This window comes from Seriola lalandi, unplaced genomic scaffold (genome assembly GCF_002814215.2).
Source record: "Seriola lalandi dorsalis isolate HSWRI2012SDOR001 ecotype SW California unplaced genomic scaffold, Sedor1 jcf7180002054588, whole genome shotgun sequence".
In the NCBI taxonomy this organism is placed as follows: Eukaryota; Metazoa; Chordata; class Actinopteri; order Carangiformes; family Carangidae; genus Seriola; species Seriola lalandi.
In genome coordinates, this window is record NW_019525141.1 from 178,886 (window position 1) to 193,666 (window position 14,781).

The 14,781-nt window shown below is 41.7% G+C and overlaps 1 protein-coding gene across 1 annotated transcript in view; it reads left to right on the forward strand.

Annotated features, from left to right (window-relative positions):
- Positions 1–14,781, forward strand: part of ascc3 (activating signal cointegrator 1 complex subunit 3) — a 162,747-nt gene that overhangs the window by 112,568 nt on the left and 35,398 nt on the right. The window contains exons 15-24 of the mRNA XM_023419007.2: positions 2,122–2,313; positions 3,283–3,507; positions 4,466–4,585; positions 4,971–5,135; positions 5,873–5,959; positions 6,164–6,340; positions 8,275–8,500; positions 9,307–9,461; positions 11,554–11,652; positions 12,116–12,284. Coding sequence (XP_023274775.1) covers positions 2,122–2,313; positions 3,283–3,507; positions 4,466–4,585; positions 4,971–5,135; positions 5,873–5,959; positions 6,164–6,340; positions 8,275–8,500; positions 9,307–9,461; positions 11,554–11,652; positions 12,116–12,284 — 1,615 coding nt within the window. The remainder of the gene's footprint in view (positions 1–2,121; positions 2,314–3,282; positions 3,508–4,465; positions 4,586–4,970; positions 5,136–5,872; positions 5,960–6,163; positions 6,341–8,274; positions 8,501–9,306; positions 9,462–11,553; positions 11,653–12,115; positions 12,285–14,781) is intronic.

Genomic DNA, 14,781 nt, shown 5'->3' on the forward strand with positions numbered 1-14,781 from the left:
TGACACCTCAAAGCAAAGCCTCAGCCGTAGCATTTCAATTACCTACTTTCCCTGTCTCACATGGATTTCAACAGCACAGAGCACAACCCGGCCCTGAGGACTCTCGCCCGGCCACAGTTCGCCCTGATTTTCATACATATATGGCTTTAGACAGCAGAGCAGGGTTGCTTTTTGTTCTATTGCATCATTTTTATAGGACTGTCATCTGAATAAATCACAGCTCAAAGCGTGGAAGTAGAAGTGGAGGGGTAACAGCACAACAAATACGCTTCCTAATCACTTGTGAAGTAAAGAGGGATTATACTGGATCTGTGAAGAAGATGCCAACGAGTCTTACATACAGTCATACCAAAAAGAACAATCACACTATTAAGACCCTCGATCTTTATTGTTCCTTTTTCTTCCACATGTTTTTTGGCACAATACTAGTCCTTCACTCTTGAGGCTAGAAACATGGCTCCAAAACTAAAAAAAATATGTAACAGTTTTTTTTGAATGGGGAATGAATGATAAAAGCTGCAACACTAAAACGTGGTGAGCAGCTTTCCTGTGCTTCAGCTCTATAAAGATGATAGCAATAGCGCCACCATGTGGTGAGAAATCACCTAACAAACATTACAAAATGTTTTGTTTGATTTCTGGGCAACTGCAACAGCAAGAACAAAGAACTGGTGTCTGTGGATTCAGTGGATGATACTGTGGATAAGTGGATTGATGTAGGTCCCGCACATTTGTGTCATGAAGATTTTGTGAATTATATGCAAAACGTACTTTTGACTCCCTTTCCTACATCCTTCTTACAAGTTTCACCACAAACAGGACTACAGATTTTCATTGGGTTTCGCCACTAGGGGGCAGTATGGCGAAGAAACAACAACTGCTTCACAGAAATGAATAGTGCAAACCTCAGCAGCTACCAGCTTCTGCAAATGCAAGTTAGCTCTGCTGCAGCTGCCAGTAAGCTGCAGGAGCTGCAGCAATCACATGCATTTTTTATCAAAATGCACATTCTAGTTCAAAATCTATGACAGAGACTGTCCTCCCAAGAACAATGAAACCATCAGTTTATAACCTACAAAGACCTCTGTCTGCTGAGTGAGTCTTGTCTGTCAGGATGTTATGAGCCACAAAACCTCAGAGCACCTCAATTAGTGTTTGTGCCTGAACGTACCCGGGCTTTAACCACAGCACTGGATCACAGGTCATTTTGGTGATTGTCATTTGGAACAGTTTTGAGGCGCCGACAAACGCCGTCATCCTGTTGATAGAGGTGCCAGGAGGGAAAATAAGTTTCTAAAGCCAAGTCTTGGTTCAGGACCTGCTGCATGAATTAAAACGGAAGATTATATGAAATCATTAAATCCAGATTGGAACATTACGATGCACTTGCATGACATTTTATCTAGTTTTCTGTCACATAGCAGAAGACATGCTGCTGCTTCTGCAAAAGTTGTATACTGAAAGTCTCAGTCCTTCACCTTTATACACAAGGTTTTCATACAAATCCAAACATCCAGTCAGTGTGTGTGAGACAGAAAGCTGATGGCAGTAATGGGCTTTCTCTTTGTGGTGGAGAGGCCTGCCGGGCACTGACCTCCATTTAGATACCCAGAGAGAGAGATAAAGCCCTGTGATGAGGACTCCCCTCGAGCCCAGCCAGGTCACAGCTCTGCTGTCAGTTACCAGCAGACATCTCAATCTGCCTGACGGTGTGTGCGGTCTCTGAGCTGCACACACTGTCTGAATCTACAGCCAGGGCACACCTGTGCAGGTTATTAGAATCCATGTTAATAGGCTGGTGATACCAGAGACCAAAATGCTTGTTAAGATTCTGCCAGACGACTGTTTATTCAACCGTACCGTAGCCATATGCACTTTGTCATGTTCTTGTAGAGTGTATTTTATTCCAGGTTGTTCCTATTGTTGCTGTTTTTCTGGGAAAAAACAGCAATTATGACTCAGGTCAGTTTCTCCCCTCCTCCTGTTTCTGTGCAGTCCAACGTGATAATGGATCTGGGCTCACTTCCCGTCTTTGACACCCAGAAACTCACTTCCCCTTTCATTCCCTCCAGCGCTCTTCTTTCCTTTTTCTAAACTAACCTCTCTTCCCACCTATTTCAGATCCAGCGCTCCAGAAACAAGCAGATGAAGGAGATTTTCCCAGAAGGCTTTGGGATCCACCATGCTGGCATGCTGCGGTCTGACCGCAGCTTGATGGAGAGCATGTTCTCCAAAGGCCACCTCAAGGTGCTGGTCTGTACTGCCACCCTGGCCTGGGGAGTGAACCTGCCGGCCCATGCAGTTATTATCAAGGTCCTTACAGTTTCTTTGTTTTGCCTCTTGGTTTCTTTCTTTCTTTCTTGCTTGTTATCTGTAAACAAGGCTGGATGACCAGACTTTTAGACTTTCAGCGATCCCACAGGTTTCAGTGACTATGTGGTTTCTTTGTTGATACTCACTGGAACAAAATAGGAATTTAAAAGTCAAAGACCTTAAAGTGGCTCCTTCATTTAGTTCCTAATGAGGATGTAAATCTTTAAGCAGCTCACAAATATCCAGTTTAGTTTTCTTTAAAGAGATGCAGTCATTTCCTAAAACAGCTGGTCACTGTAGTTTTTAACAAACCGCAGGACGCTGTGTGTGTGTGTGTGTGTGTGTGGTGTCAGGGAGGCAAAATAAACTACATGTGGCATGTTGATGAAAGAACATGTCACACAGTGCAACAGTGTGGCTCACTGATGTGTTTTAATTGTTAATAAATTTCTGTTTACCAAAGAGTAAGGTCAGTATTGAAATGCTAAATCAAACATTTAAAAAATGGAATTGTTAAATCTGTTGAAAACAAAAACTGTTAATTGAATTTGTTTAAAGTTGCATCAGATCTGATGAAGCCCACAGAGGAAACAATATGTGAACTAACATGTTAACAACCATAACATTAAATGCACAGTCTTATCTATGACAATAGCCTTTACCCTACATACGGCACTGTTACCATAGCATTAGTTTCCATAGTACATTTATGATTTTCCAAACTGAACATCGAATGTTTTAATGACATGAAATTTTGACTGGATCTCATTACACTCACATTTTTATTAACAGTATTAAATACTCTCCTGTTGTTGTTGCAGTGCAGGGAAATACCATTTGTCATGTGGTCATTCTGAGCACATTTTGAACAAGCTGCTCTTTCATTGTAGTTTTGAAGTATATAATAATAATAATAATAATACATGTTTCCGGTCCTCTGGCTCTGCTTCTGTCTCGTGTCTGTCACAGGGAACTCAAATCTACGATGCCAAGCGCGGTACCCTGGTGGACCTGGGCATCCTGGATGTCATGCAGATTTTCGGCCGTGCAGGTCGTCCCCAGTTTGACAAGTACGGGGAGGGGACCATCATTACCACCCATGATAAGCTGAGTCATTACCTGACCCTGCTCACGCAGCAGAACCCCATCGAGAGTCAGTTCCTGGACAGCCTGGCCGACAACCTCAACGCTGAGGTTAGTCCCTACACACCCCCTTTGGTCAAGACTAATATCAGAGTTTCTGCAATGTAATTATTCTTTCAATTCTAGATGCAAAATGTCCTTCTGTCTTTTCTGAAAGACAAAGATGAGGAAGGGTTACAGATGTATTTTCCTGCTGTGTCAGGAAGTGACAAAGATTTCATCATCCTGTGTGATGTAGGAGGGAACTTAATGATTATAAATCCCTGCGTAATATTTCACCAGGTGCATGTCTGCATTTGTCTGTTATTATTTTTTTATTGCTGTTGAGTAAGAAATCTGCTTTGACATCTTTGTGTAAGACAGATTTCAACACCTCATCATGTTACGTACTAAGGTATTTTAACTGATTCATGATAACTTTAATGTCTTTTTTCCCCAAATAAAATTAAGGTAAAAAAAAAGAAAGTGCTGCTCCCATGGCAACAAAAAACAAAAAGATTATTTTTAGTGCATTCATTCAGTGCTAGTTGACTGAAATATGCTGACACCACAAAGAAAACATTAAGAAGACAAAACAAATAATAAATATCATGAATTAAAGTCATGAAAATAACAAGGTTAGGACAGAAATAGGTGCTGTAGTTTCCCCTTTGAAAATATCAGGTATGTCATAGAAACTTTGGTGGAGGCTTCATGATGAAACACATCATTACATTTGTTGGTCCATTAGTGAAAAATCGCCAAACTGTAATCTTTATTCCATTTAGATGAAAACGAACAAGTCTTCACACGTAACTTCTGTCTGTCTGTTTTGTCTTCATTTTCATATGTGTGTGAGCTGAGAAGGGGTTAACATGCGTTGTGATGCAAAGTCTGACAGTGTTGATGGAAGGAGACAGGAACAAGACTGGACTGTTTGTGTTGAGGCTGCAGTTTCCTCCAGAGTCCACTAGATGGAGGCAGAGACCGATGACGGTTTGACTGTTTCTTGTGGCGACTGCTGTTTCAGGTCGCCCTGGGGACGGTCACCAATGTGGAGGAGGCCGTGAAGTGGCTAAGTTATACTTACTTCTATGTTCGCATGAGGGCCAACCCTCTGGTGTACGGCATCAACCACAAGGCTTACCAGGTAAGTGATCAACGAGTATGATGATAGAAGTACGTCAATAACAATTAAAATAATAAAATGGTAAAAATCTAACTTCAGTCTAAACTTCACTGTGACTGGTTGAGCAATTCATATGGAACATTTCAGATATTTTCAGTTTTTCCTACATAGAAGGAGAAAGTGAAGTGTGATATTCTGATATTTTGTCTTTTTTTTTTTTTTACAGATTAATAAGTGCTGTCTGAGACTGTGTCATTATGGGGCAATGAGTGTAGACTGATGAGGGAAAAATGGATTTAAATGATTTCAGGCTGCAGCATAACAAAATGTTAAAACAGTGAAGTGGTCTGAATAGAGTGTGAATGCACTGTGGGTGGTTTCAAATCAAACACTGACACCGTTTCAGATGGATCCCTCCCTGGAGCTGTACAGGAAGGAGCTGGTGGTGGAGTCTGGGAGGAAGCTGGATAAGGCCAGGATGATCCGCTTCGAGGAGCGCACCGGCTACTTCGCCTCCACCGACCTCGGCAGGACTGCCAGCCACTTCTACATCAGATACAACACCATCGAGGTAGAGTGCGAGTGTGTGGGTTTCACCACATCACTGTGGGCCTTTCCAACTGGGGTGTGAGATCACTGTTTATTTGCCAAACAAAGGATAGATGTGACAACTGTCAGCCGTCATATCTGTGGTATCGTGAGCCACACCAGTTCCTCCCTGAACACAACTTCATCATATCTATCAATCAATGAATCAGTCACCAGCGCAGCATGATCCCAATACACTTTACAACTTCACAAACACGTGGTTCAAAACAGACAGCAAGCAAATCAAATATTCTAAAAACAAAACAGACACATTAAAACATCAGTGTTAGACGGATGTTTAAATATAGATAAAGGTTCCAATGAAAACCACCACGTTAGAAACCAAGTTTAACCCAATAAAAAACCTTTTAGTGAGTCAGTGTTGGGACTGAGAGATGTTTCTCTCAGTGTGGTTGATTACTGCCCAACTGGGCCCAGAGTCTGAGCCAAGATATAAAGACAACAATAAAGCAGCAGTTCACAGAGTTCAAATCTATTCACAGAATTGAACTGATCATTTTTAAGAGCTGATGACCACAAACACAGTTGACAAATGTGTAGTTCATATTTTTTTAGTCTCCTGTACTTTTAAATGAAATATCAATATTCTGCAGATGCGTCTATCATGTCTTATGTTATTTTAACCTCACAGATTAAAGAAACTGATTCACTGTTGTTCAGCTCTCTTTTTTCTCTTATCTGTTTTCTCTGTCTGTGCAGACATTCAATGAACTCTTCGACTCTCAGCGGACAGACGCTGATATCCTCAGTATCGTGTCCAAGGCCGAGGAGTTTGAACAGCTGAAGGTGAGAGGTCGTCCCGACTACAACCGCCGACACTTCAGTGAACGTATTTCCATTTGTAATCCAAATGATGGTTTAAATTTAGAGCGATCATTATAAACCTCGTCCGGTTCTTTATTACGTCCACACCGGAGGTCTGCCCACCCTCTTATCCACCCAAAACTCTGTTATCGCATCAAAATATGAGTGTGTTCTGTGTGTTTGGAGGTTCGTGATGAGGAGCTGGAGGAGCTGGACCAGTTGCTGTCTAACTGCTGCGAGCTGCCGGCTGCAGGCGGCGTGGAGAACGGCTACGGCAAGGTCAACATCCTGCTGCAGACGTACATCGGTCGAGGGGAGGTGGACAGCTTCTCACTCATCTCAGACCTGTCGTATGTGGCGCAGGTGAGGCAGAAGCAACAACACACACGTCACCATAATATATACCAATATTGAGGAAAGCAAACCATCAAATGACACATATGATTATAATATCGTAATTTATCAAATTAATTAGGTCCTTGTAACAGTTGGAAATACTGTTAATAGACCTGAGTAACAGGCTGCAGGGCAAATACTGGACAAACCAAATGAGCCACTTTGTGTTTGATTTGGTTTTGTTTTGAGGTTTGGATACACAGAGATACTTTGGGATTTGGCTGTTAAACACTGTTTCCATTGCTGATTAATATGAGTTATTTACTGAGTAATTGTTTGGTTTATAGAAGTTCAGAAAACAGTGGAAACACACCCATTTCCTAAAGCCCATGCTGACATATTCCAGCAGCTTGTTTGGTCCAAAAACTGAAGATATCAACTTAACTTTCTCATTTTAGAGGCTGTAACCAGAACATTTTTATTTTATCTTTTTAATAGAGCTTTGTCCAATCCTACTGCAGCATGTACTCCTCCTCCTCTTGCCACATTTGTTGCGTAGTGTTTTCTTTTGTGTGGATTCAATTCTGCTTTTAAATACAACAATAAGACTGATTCAAATCGAATGCTTCTCCCTGCTGTGCTCATCTCCATTTGTTCTATATTTCCATCTGTTACTGACTCCATGTGGCTAAATGCTGGAATAAGAGGACGAATAGGACTCATTTCAGATGTGTCTGCTGGACAGTCTGTTATGGAAACTTAAGTGGAGGAATGAAGGTTTAAAGTCACTGTTACAACCACAAAGTGACAAACACTCTCACAGACTAATGGCTTTAGCAGTTGTTTAACAGTAAACTGTTGTACAGCTTCTGCTGCTTGAGCACAGAACAGTAAAAACAAAGAGGTACGGCAGAAGCACCTGGGGTGAAGTTTAATACCCTCGAACAAGAAACTTGACCTGAACATCAGCACACGGTGAAACCTGAGATCATTTCATTTGTCAGAAGAGTCGTAACAGCTGACACAACCTCTCCATGTCCACATTCAAAACACTATGTATAAAGCAGTTGAAGAAAAGTTGGATCTGGTGTCCTGAGCTGAAGTTCTCAGAGAAACAAGCTGAGGAAATGTTAGACAGCTCAGCTCCCAGCTGCTGGAGACGTCCTGTCCTGTGTCACTGAAGAGTGTCGGTGAATCTCCGATTGTTAAAGTCAAGCTGCTTTCTGGGTGTTTCTACTGGTTTGAATCCCCTGGTGTGTTTGTTGTGGAGAGGAGGATAATTCAGCTGCTGGTAAAAGCCAGCCCTTCCCTGACGTCTCGTGTCAGGGTTAGCGTTGGTCAAACACTGACTTTTAATGTGAAATGGACATTCAGGTTTATAGGAATGGCCCCGTCGTTGCAGTCAAAAATAGTTATGTTGTTGTTACTCTAGGTGTTACTGTGGTGAGAGACTTTTAGGAGCTTATACACTGGATATAAAGGAAGTGCTGCTGTGAAGTGCTGATAGTGATATTAAGAGTCTGGCTGTGGAAATCAGAGTGGTAGTGCTGAAGCAGCTGGAGCTCTGTCGAAGTGTTTCTTGTTAATGCAGTTGTAGTAGTTCCTGCAGTAACTGCACTTACTGCAGTGCAGACGTCACCAGATAGTCAGGTCACATTAACACCTGACCAAATGAATCACAGTCTGGCCACCTGACCTCTCCCCCATGACAGGAGTAATCCATCAGTGCACAGTTGTGGCCAGACATGGACGCCTGAACCCAGCCAGACATTCATGATCACATAATTAATCAACGGAATACAGATGTTGTACCATCCAGCTGCTGCAAGTCACTTCAACAACTTAAAACTATTGCTGTCTTGGGAAAGTGGAAGTAATCCGTCTAAAAGTGCAGCGGTAATTTGTGCTGTTCTGGGGCTGATGCTGATTTGGTTTTTTTCTTCTTCTCTTGCTTGTCACAGAACGCTGCTCGGATCATCAGGGCTTTATTTGAGATCGCTCTGAGGAAGCGGTGGCCAGCCATGACCTACCGCCTTCTCACCCTCTGTAAGGTGATTGACAAGCGGCTGTGGGGCTTTGCCCACCCTCTTCGCCAGTTCCCCAACCTGAGTCATGTCGTGCTGAACCGCCTGGAGGAGAAGAAGCTCAGTGTGGACAAACTGAAGGAAATGAGGAAAGATGAGATTGGTGCGTACATGTGTTCAGACTTTACTCTAAACCACATTCAAATCCAGGTATAAACACCCAAATGACAAAGTTTAAATATGTTATAAATTCTCAACATTGACTGTTGTACCTCAATTGCAGCAAGAAACCAGTTCCTTTATTTGGAAATGGCTCATATTGTTGTTTTTTTTAAATATATTTTTCATGTTTTTGTATGAATTTTCCCTGTTTTCTTGTTCGCTCCCTTTTTTGCCATTAATGCTGTTGATGCAAAATCAACACTACCTCCATGTTTACCTTGATACATTAAGGATAATGTACATTTCCACAGCATTATTACACTGTGACAGTCACGTCTTACCACACTGATTTCCTTGTGCAACTGCAGGGAGTGTCTGTCTTCATTGACAGTAGCTTAACAGCAACTGAAAGAACAGCAATGTCAAAGCAATTAGAATTTTTTTAACGTATGAAAACAGTGTTCTTATTAAAAATAGAAACTCAGAGCAGTAGAGTGGCAGAATAAGTATGTGAGGCCTTTGGAATGACCTGGTTTTCTTCATTAAATGATCATGAGAAGTGATCTGATCTCCGTCTAAATGTAGACGGGTACGGTGTCCCTAAGCTGATATCACACAAACAGTTATAATGTTTTGTGTCTTTATTGAACCATTGAAGTGCAACGTATGTAAATGGAAAAACCTGCAGGAGGTGCTGTCAGTGCTTTTTATTTTTTGTTAAAAAGAAGAAGAAGAAGAAACAACAGCTTCACAAGTGTCCTGTGCACCGGTCCACACACATGCTCATGCCAGGTGTATTGTTCACAGGTCACATGCTGCACCATGTCAACATCGGCTTAACAGTCAAACAGTGTGTCCATCAGATCCCCGCCATAACAATGGAGGCCAGCATCCAGCCAATCACACGCACCGTCCTACGCGTCCGTCTCCTTGTCACACCTGACTTTCGCTGGAATGACCAGGTAAATATGTATGCTATAAAGTTACTGCCTCTGTCTGCTTCTCTTCATATTGGAAATAGCTTGAAACTCACAGCTCACAGTTTAAACCAAAGCTGTTTGGAAAAGTCAAGATTTCAGACCTTTTTTTTGGCACGACATCAAAAATCATGTATTAGGCAGGTCATGTTTATTTCTGCAGCACCAGTCAGACACAAGGTAGTTCAAAGTGCTAGACAGAGCCATGGACAGACATACATTAGAAATAGAACATTAAGATAGCATTTAAATACAAACTGAATAAATGAAAATAAAAACATTTAAATACATCAGGTAGGAAACTCAGGACACCACTGTGGCATGCAGCAGGATGCTGCTTTTGTAAGCAGGCCCGCGTTGAGCTGACCCAGCGGTCCACAATTTAAATCTGAACAAGTCAGCTTCCACAGTTGAGCAGTGGACGTGTCACTGGTGTCGGTCTGAATGTTCTGTCACATACAAAAGGAGCAAAACTCAGGGAGCTGTGTATAACATCACCACTGCTCTTTCAAACACTGATCAGTGCTTCCAATATAAGATGTGTCAGAGTGTGTAGGTCCCAACCTGACTTGATAACAAATACTGGGTTATTATAAAGTTAGTTTAAATGACCACTCTGAGGCACAGAAAAACATGTCAAGCATGTCAAACAATCCATGGAAAACCTGCACTGAAAGCCACCACATCATATCAACTGTATGTAATTTCACTAAGGTGCTGTTGCCTCCTCATTGCTCCAAACCTCGACCAGTGGCAGCGTGTTTAGAGATTTACGGGCGAGGCAATGATTGTTAGGAACGAGCATAACACGCAGAGCAGCAGTGGAAAGGTGGATTAAGCTGAATGACTACAGCTGCTGCCCTCCGTGAAGGAAGAAGCTACACACTTTTCAGAGCCACATATGAAGACACGGTGCCTGAGGGTGTGGGAAATGTTTACCACTTCATTTTATTTTCAAGTGATCATAAATTTGACCTTTGGGACAAAGGACCATCAACCCTCCTGGAGAGTTAGCATTTCTCTCCTCCTCCTGTCTGTCGAGCAGCACCCCACACACACACACACACACACACACACACACACACACACACACACACACACACACACACACACCAAGACTCCTGAATGACACAACAGTGCAGCTATGGTCACGTTCTCACAATGAGGAAAAGAGCTGCTCCTCCTACCTTGTTACTCTTAAAGCCATGGAATCTCCATCTGTCCCTGAGAGCCAGGATGCCTCCAGACCTCACCAGAATGTTCCACCTCAGTGGGCAGGCAGACCAGAGGGGATCATGGGAAGCTTAGTCCGGTGTTTGTCATGGAATCTGAGCAGAACAGGAAGCTCATTGTAGCGGAGCTGCATATGAAGATGAATGTTTATGTCCGATTAGCGATGCATGCTCCAATCATGGGAGAGTGGTAATGGAACACTGGCTGGCTTAGCTGTGATCTGGCTGCAGAGCCAGGACACATGTACTGACACATGAGTCGCCTCTCTGATGGCACCCAGGAAACAGACCACACTCACACTGTGATTCAAAGTGCCACAACTCTTCTTTATTCCAACATGAACCTGGCAGTGGATTCTGAAGGCTGGTATTTTGAGTATTCTATGGAAAATGCTAAATGCTTGAGATTAAAATGTGGTCTAACTCATGAGTTACTGAGTACTCATAATAATGGAGTCATGACTACTGGGTCAGAATGTCAGCATGATGATGGGTGTCACACCAGAATGATCTCTCCCAGTTTGTTTACTAGTTGTTAGTTGTACTTTAATACTTTGAAATGAAAATCAGATGCAATTGAAAAATCACCACCATCTACAATCATCACTAAGTTTATGAAAACTAGTAAAACATTTTTAAAAAATGAATAAATAAGAATATACAGTATTATGTATATAAACATACACTGTATTCTTATTTATTCATTTTCAAAATATAGACCACTTATGTGTGTACATGCACATATACACACATAAGTGTTCTATATTTTGTGTCTGAAGTGCCTGTTGAATGTGATGTGAAGAACTAATTGAAGTGAATTAAAATGTCCTTTCTCTCCGCTTCAGGTCCATGGGTCAGTGGGTGAGCCCTGGTGGTTGTGGGTGGAGGATCCCATCAATGATCACATCTATCACTCTGAGTACTTCCTCCTGCAGAAGAAACAGGTCAGTCATCATTTCTCCAGGACAGAGACATAATGCTCCCAGGTTGTCCATCTGTCCAGTTCTGGTTAATTTGGTACAAGCGTTCACTTGGACTCAAAGATATACTGATTAGATTTTGGTGGCTGAAGGCCAAAGGTCAAGGTCACTGTGATGACCTCACAAAACATGTTTTTGGCCATAACTCAAGAATTCACATGCTAATTATGAGACAATTTAACTCAAATGTCTATAAGCTTAAAAAGATGAAGACATTTTATATCCAAAAGGTCAAAGGTCAACTTCACTGTGACATCATAATGTTCTGCAAAACACTTCTGACCATTATTCAACACTGCAACTCAGGAAGGAGAGACTGTGACCATGTTTCCTGTAACTTCACCGGTGTGTGTGTGTGTGTGTGTGTGTGTGTGTGTGTGTGTGTGTGTGTGTGTGTGTGTGTGTGTGTGTGTGTCCCTCCTTCCAGGTGGTGACAGTAGAGCCTCAGCACGTAGTGTTCACCATCCCGATCTTTGAGCCGTTGCCCTCTCAGTACTACATCAAGGCAGTGTCAGACCGCTGGCTCGGGGCCGAGTCTGTCTGCATCATCAACTTCCAGAACCTCATCTTACCTGAGAGACACCCCCCACACACCGGTACACACACACTCCACACTCAAACACACAGATTGTGATAGTAAGTCTGTTTGTCAGGTACAGTACCACCAACAATCAGTGAACTTAATCTAATATATCCAGCTGCTAGATGCAGCCAGACTGACCACTGCCTGCTCCAAGTAAAACTACCAATAGTACAATCATTTTATAACAATATTATAAGTACAGAAGTAATATTAACAAAATGTAATACCAAAAGTAAAAATATCATTACTGAAGTTAATAATGTTTCCGCACCATTTCACTGTTGTAGCTGGTCGAGGTGGAGCTGCTTTTAACTACTTCATATACAGTTAAGGACTAGTACTAGTTTAGTCCAGTGGTTCCTCAGCTCGGCGCCGGGTCCATTCAAGGGTCACAAGATAAATCTGAGGGGAGAGAGACATTTCATTTCAGTGTCTCTCTCCTCTTTGCTAATTTGTGAAACTTTTTTCTACCTGCATTGGTGGAACTGCAGGCAGCTCAACATGTCAAGGGTTTAATGCAAAACCTTCATATGAAAAGGAACTCGTTTGAATGAGAGTTTTGCTCCTGTGGTCCCGTCCACACGCTCAGACAACATCCTTCATTTTACTGTTTACTGATCACTTTTATCAATGTCCAAGAATTACTGCTGCTGCTTCACATTGAAAGCTTTCTGCTGGCGGACAATGTAAGGCTTTTATTGTGAAGCAATGTTAGTGGGGCTGTTCATTAAACAAAACACATCTACAAAAAGCTACAAACAGTTATTAACACAATTTCAACATTCAGTAGTTTCCCTGACTGAAAGAGGAGGGATGTAGCTGTTGTTGTCAATGTGCTTTAGTGTCGCTCTCACATGTAAATCACATTCTCCAGTTAAGCAAAGTTTCATTTGTACACTAATGTATTGTCAGTACAAACCGCTTCTTTGTCACAGTGACAAACTAGCACAAACATCAAGTAGGCTTCACATAGACCGATGGATGCAACATCTTATATAGTGAAAGAAACTGAAGCATTCCCTGGAGATGATGTTGGCATCAGCCAAACAATACTTTGCCTAAAAATACCAACTGTAACTCACAGTCAGCTTTAAACCGTGGCTCACCACAACAAAATGACTTAGCTGATTGGAGACATCAAAACCCCGTGTAGACTGGAGAACAAAAGCATCTAATCCCCTCATACTCCGCTCTCTCTCTCTCTCCCAGACTATAAGACAGGAACAGGGATATTATTTCTAACCGCATTTCCTCTTAGTAAGAAGAGACACAATCACAGCAGCTATCAGGGAAAACCCCACATCTCACTGATCATATTACAGGCATCTCCAGCCTGTCATTAATGCAACACTTTCCTGTATCACACTGCTCCGTTATACACATGTAACAAAAATAAATCTGACGTTTGATCTTAAATAGAGACACATGAAGATCATGTGATGACATCAGAGGATATAACGCCTCGGCACGTCCATCAGAATACCGTCGTAAAACATCAGAGACCGTTTTGTGGAAGTCTGGAATCCAAATATAGAATATACACTGAACAATAATCCAAAAATGGTCAAAGAGGTGGAGCTGAAACTCACTCAAAGAGGCCATGCCCTCAATTCTCCATAACTTTAGTCCTTAATAAAAACAAGACATTTTCATCATGGAAAGTATTAGATACAACACAGACTAAATGAATACCTAATAGTAATAGTTTTATGAATATTGATATATGTCCAGACAACTCCAATGTTATTTTATTTTGTATTTTGTTGTTTATATGTGTTGTTTTGTTTCTTTTTTGATGGGCTGTTCTGTCTATATTCAATTTAAATGAAAATAAAAAAGTAATGCATCTGTGAGATCCAGTGATGGGAGCTGCTCTTTACATTAACAATGGTGATTTAAAGGAAACATTGTTCCTCTGACATACACACAGCACAGAGTGATCCGAGAGTAGCACATCGGATGCCCCTTGTTTTCTTGCACACTGTAGCAACATGTGCACTCCGACATTTTTACATGATCATTTCTAAATATAATAAAGTCTCACATGTTATAACTCAGCCATCAGAAATAGATCTTGGTAAATGTATTTACCAGGGAGATTTGATTCACCTCAGACTTGATCTTTCTTCAGCTTCTTTCTTCAGAATAATCCTACAGGATGCAAGAGTCACTAATGTCTTTGATCTCAGCAACATGGCTGTCAGTGAGTTCCCTATGGATGGTGTACAACAGTATCTGTTACTGAAACACTTGGCTTTGTAATGAATGATAGTTTGTGGTTGTTTGCGCTGAAGTAACAGTGGATCAGTAGGTGGCTCATGTATCCGACTTTCGTACTGATTGAATGGAAAGAAATTGTGTGACTGAAGTTTCAACCCCAGCTACACATTGCATGAGCTCAGGCTTTAAGTTTTAATCCTCTACATTTTCATGTGAACAAATGTCAGTTTTTTCTGCTGCTTTAACTCTTTACATCCAGGTTACAGGAGATTTCACCTTCAGTTAATGTT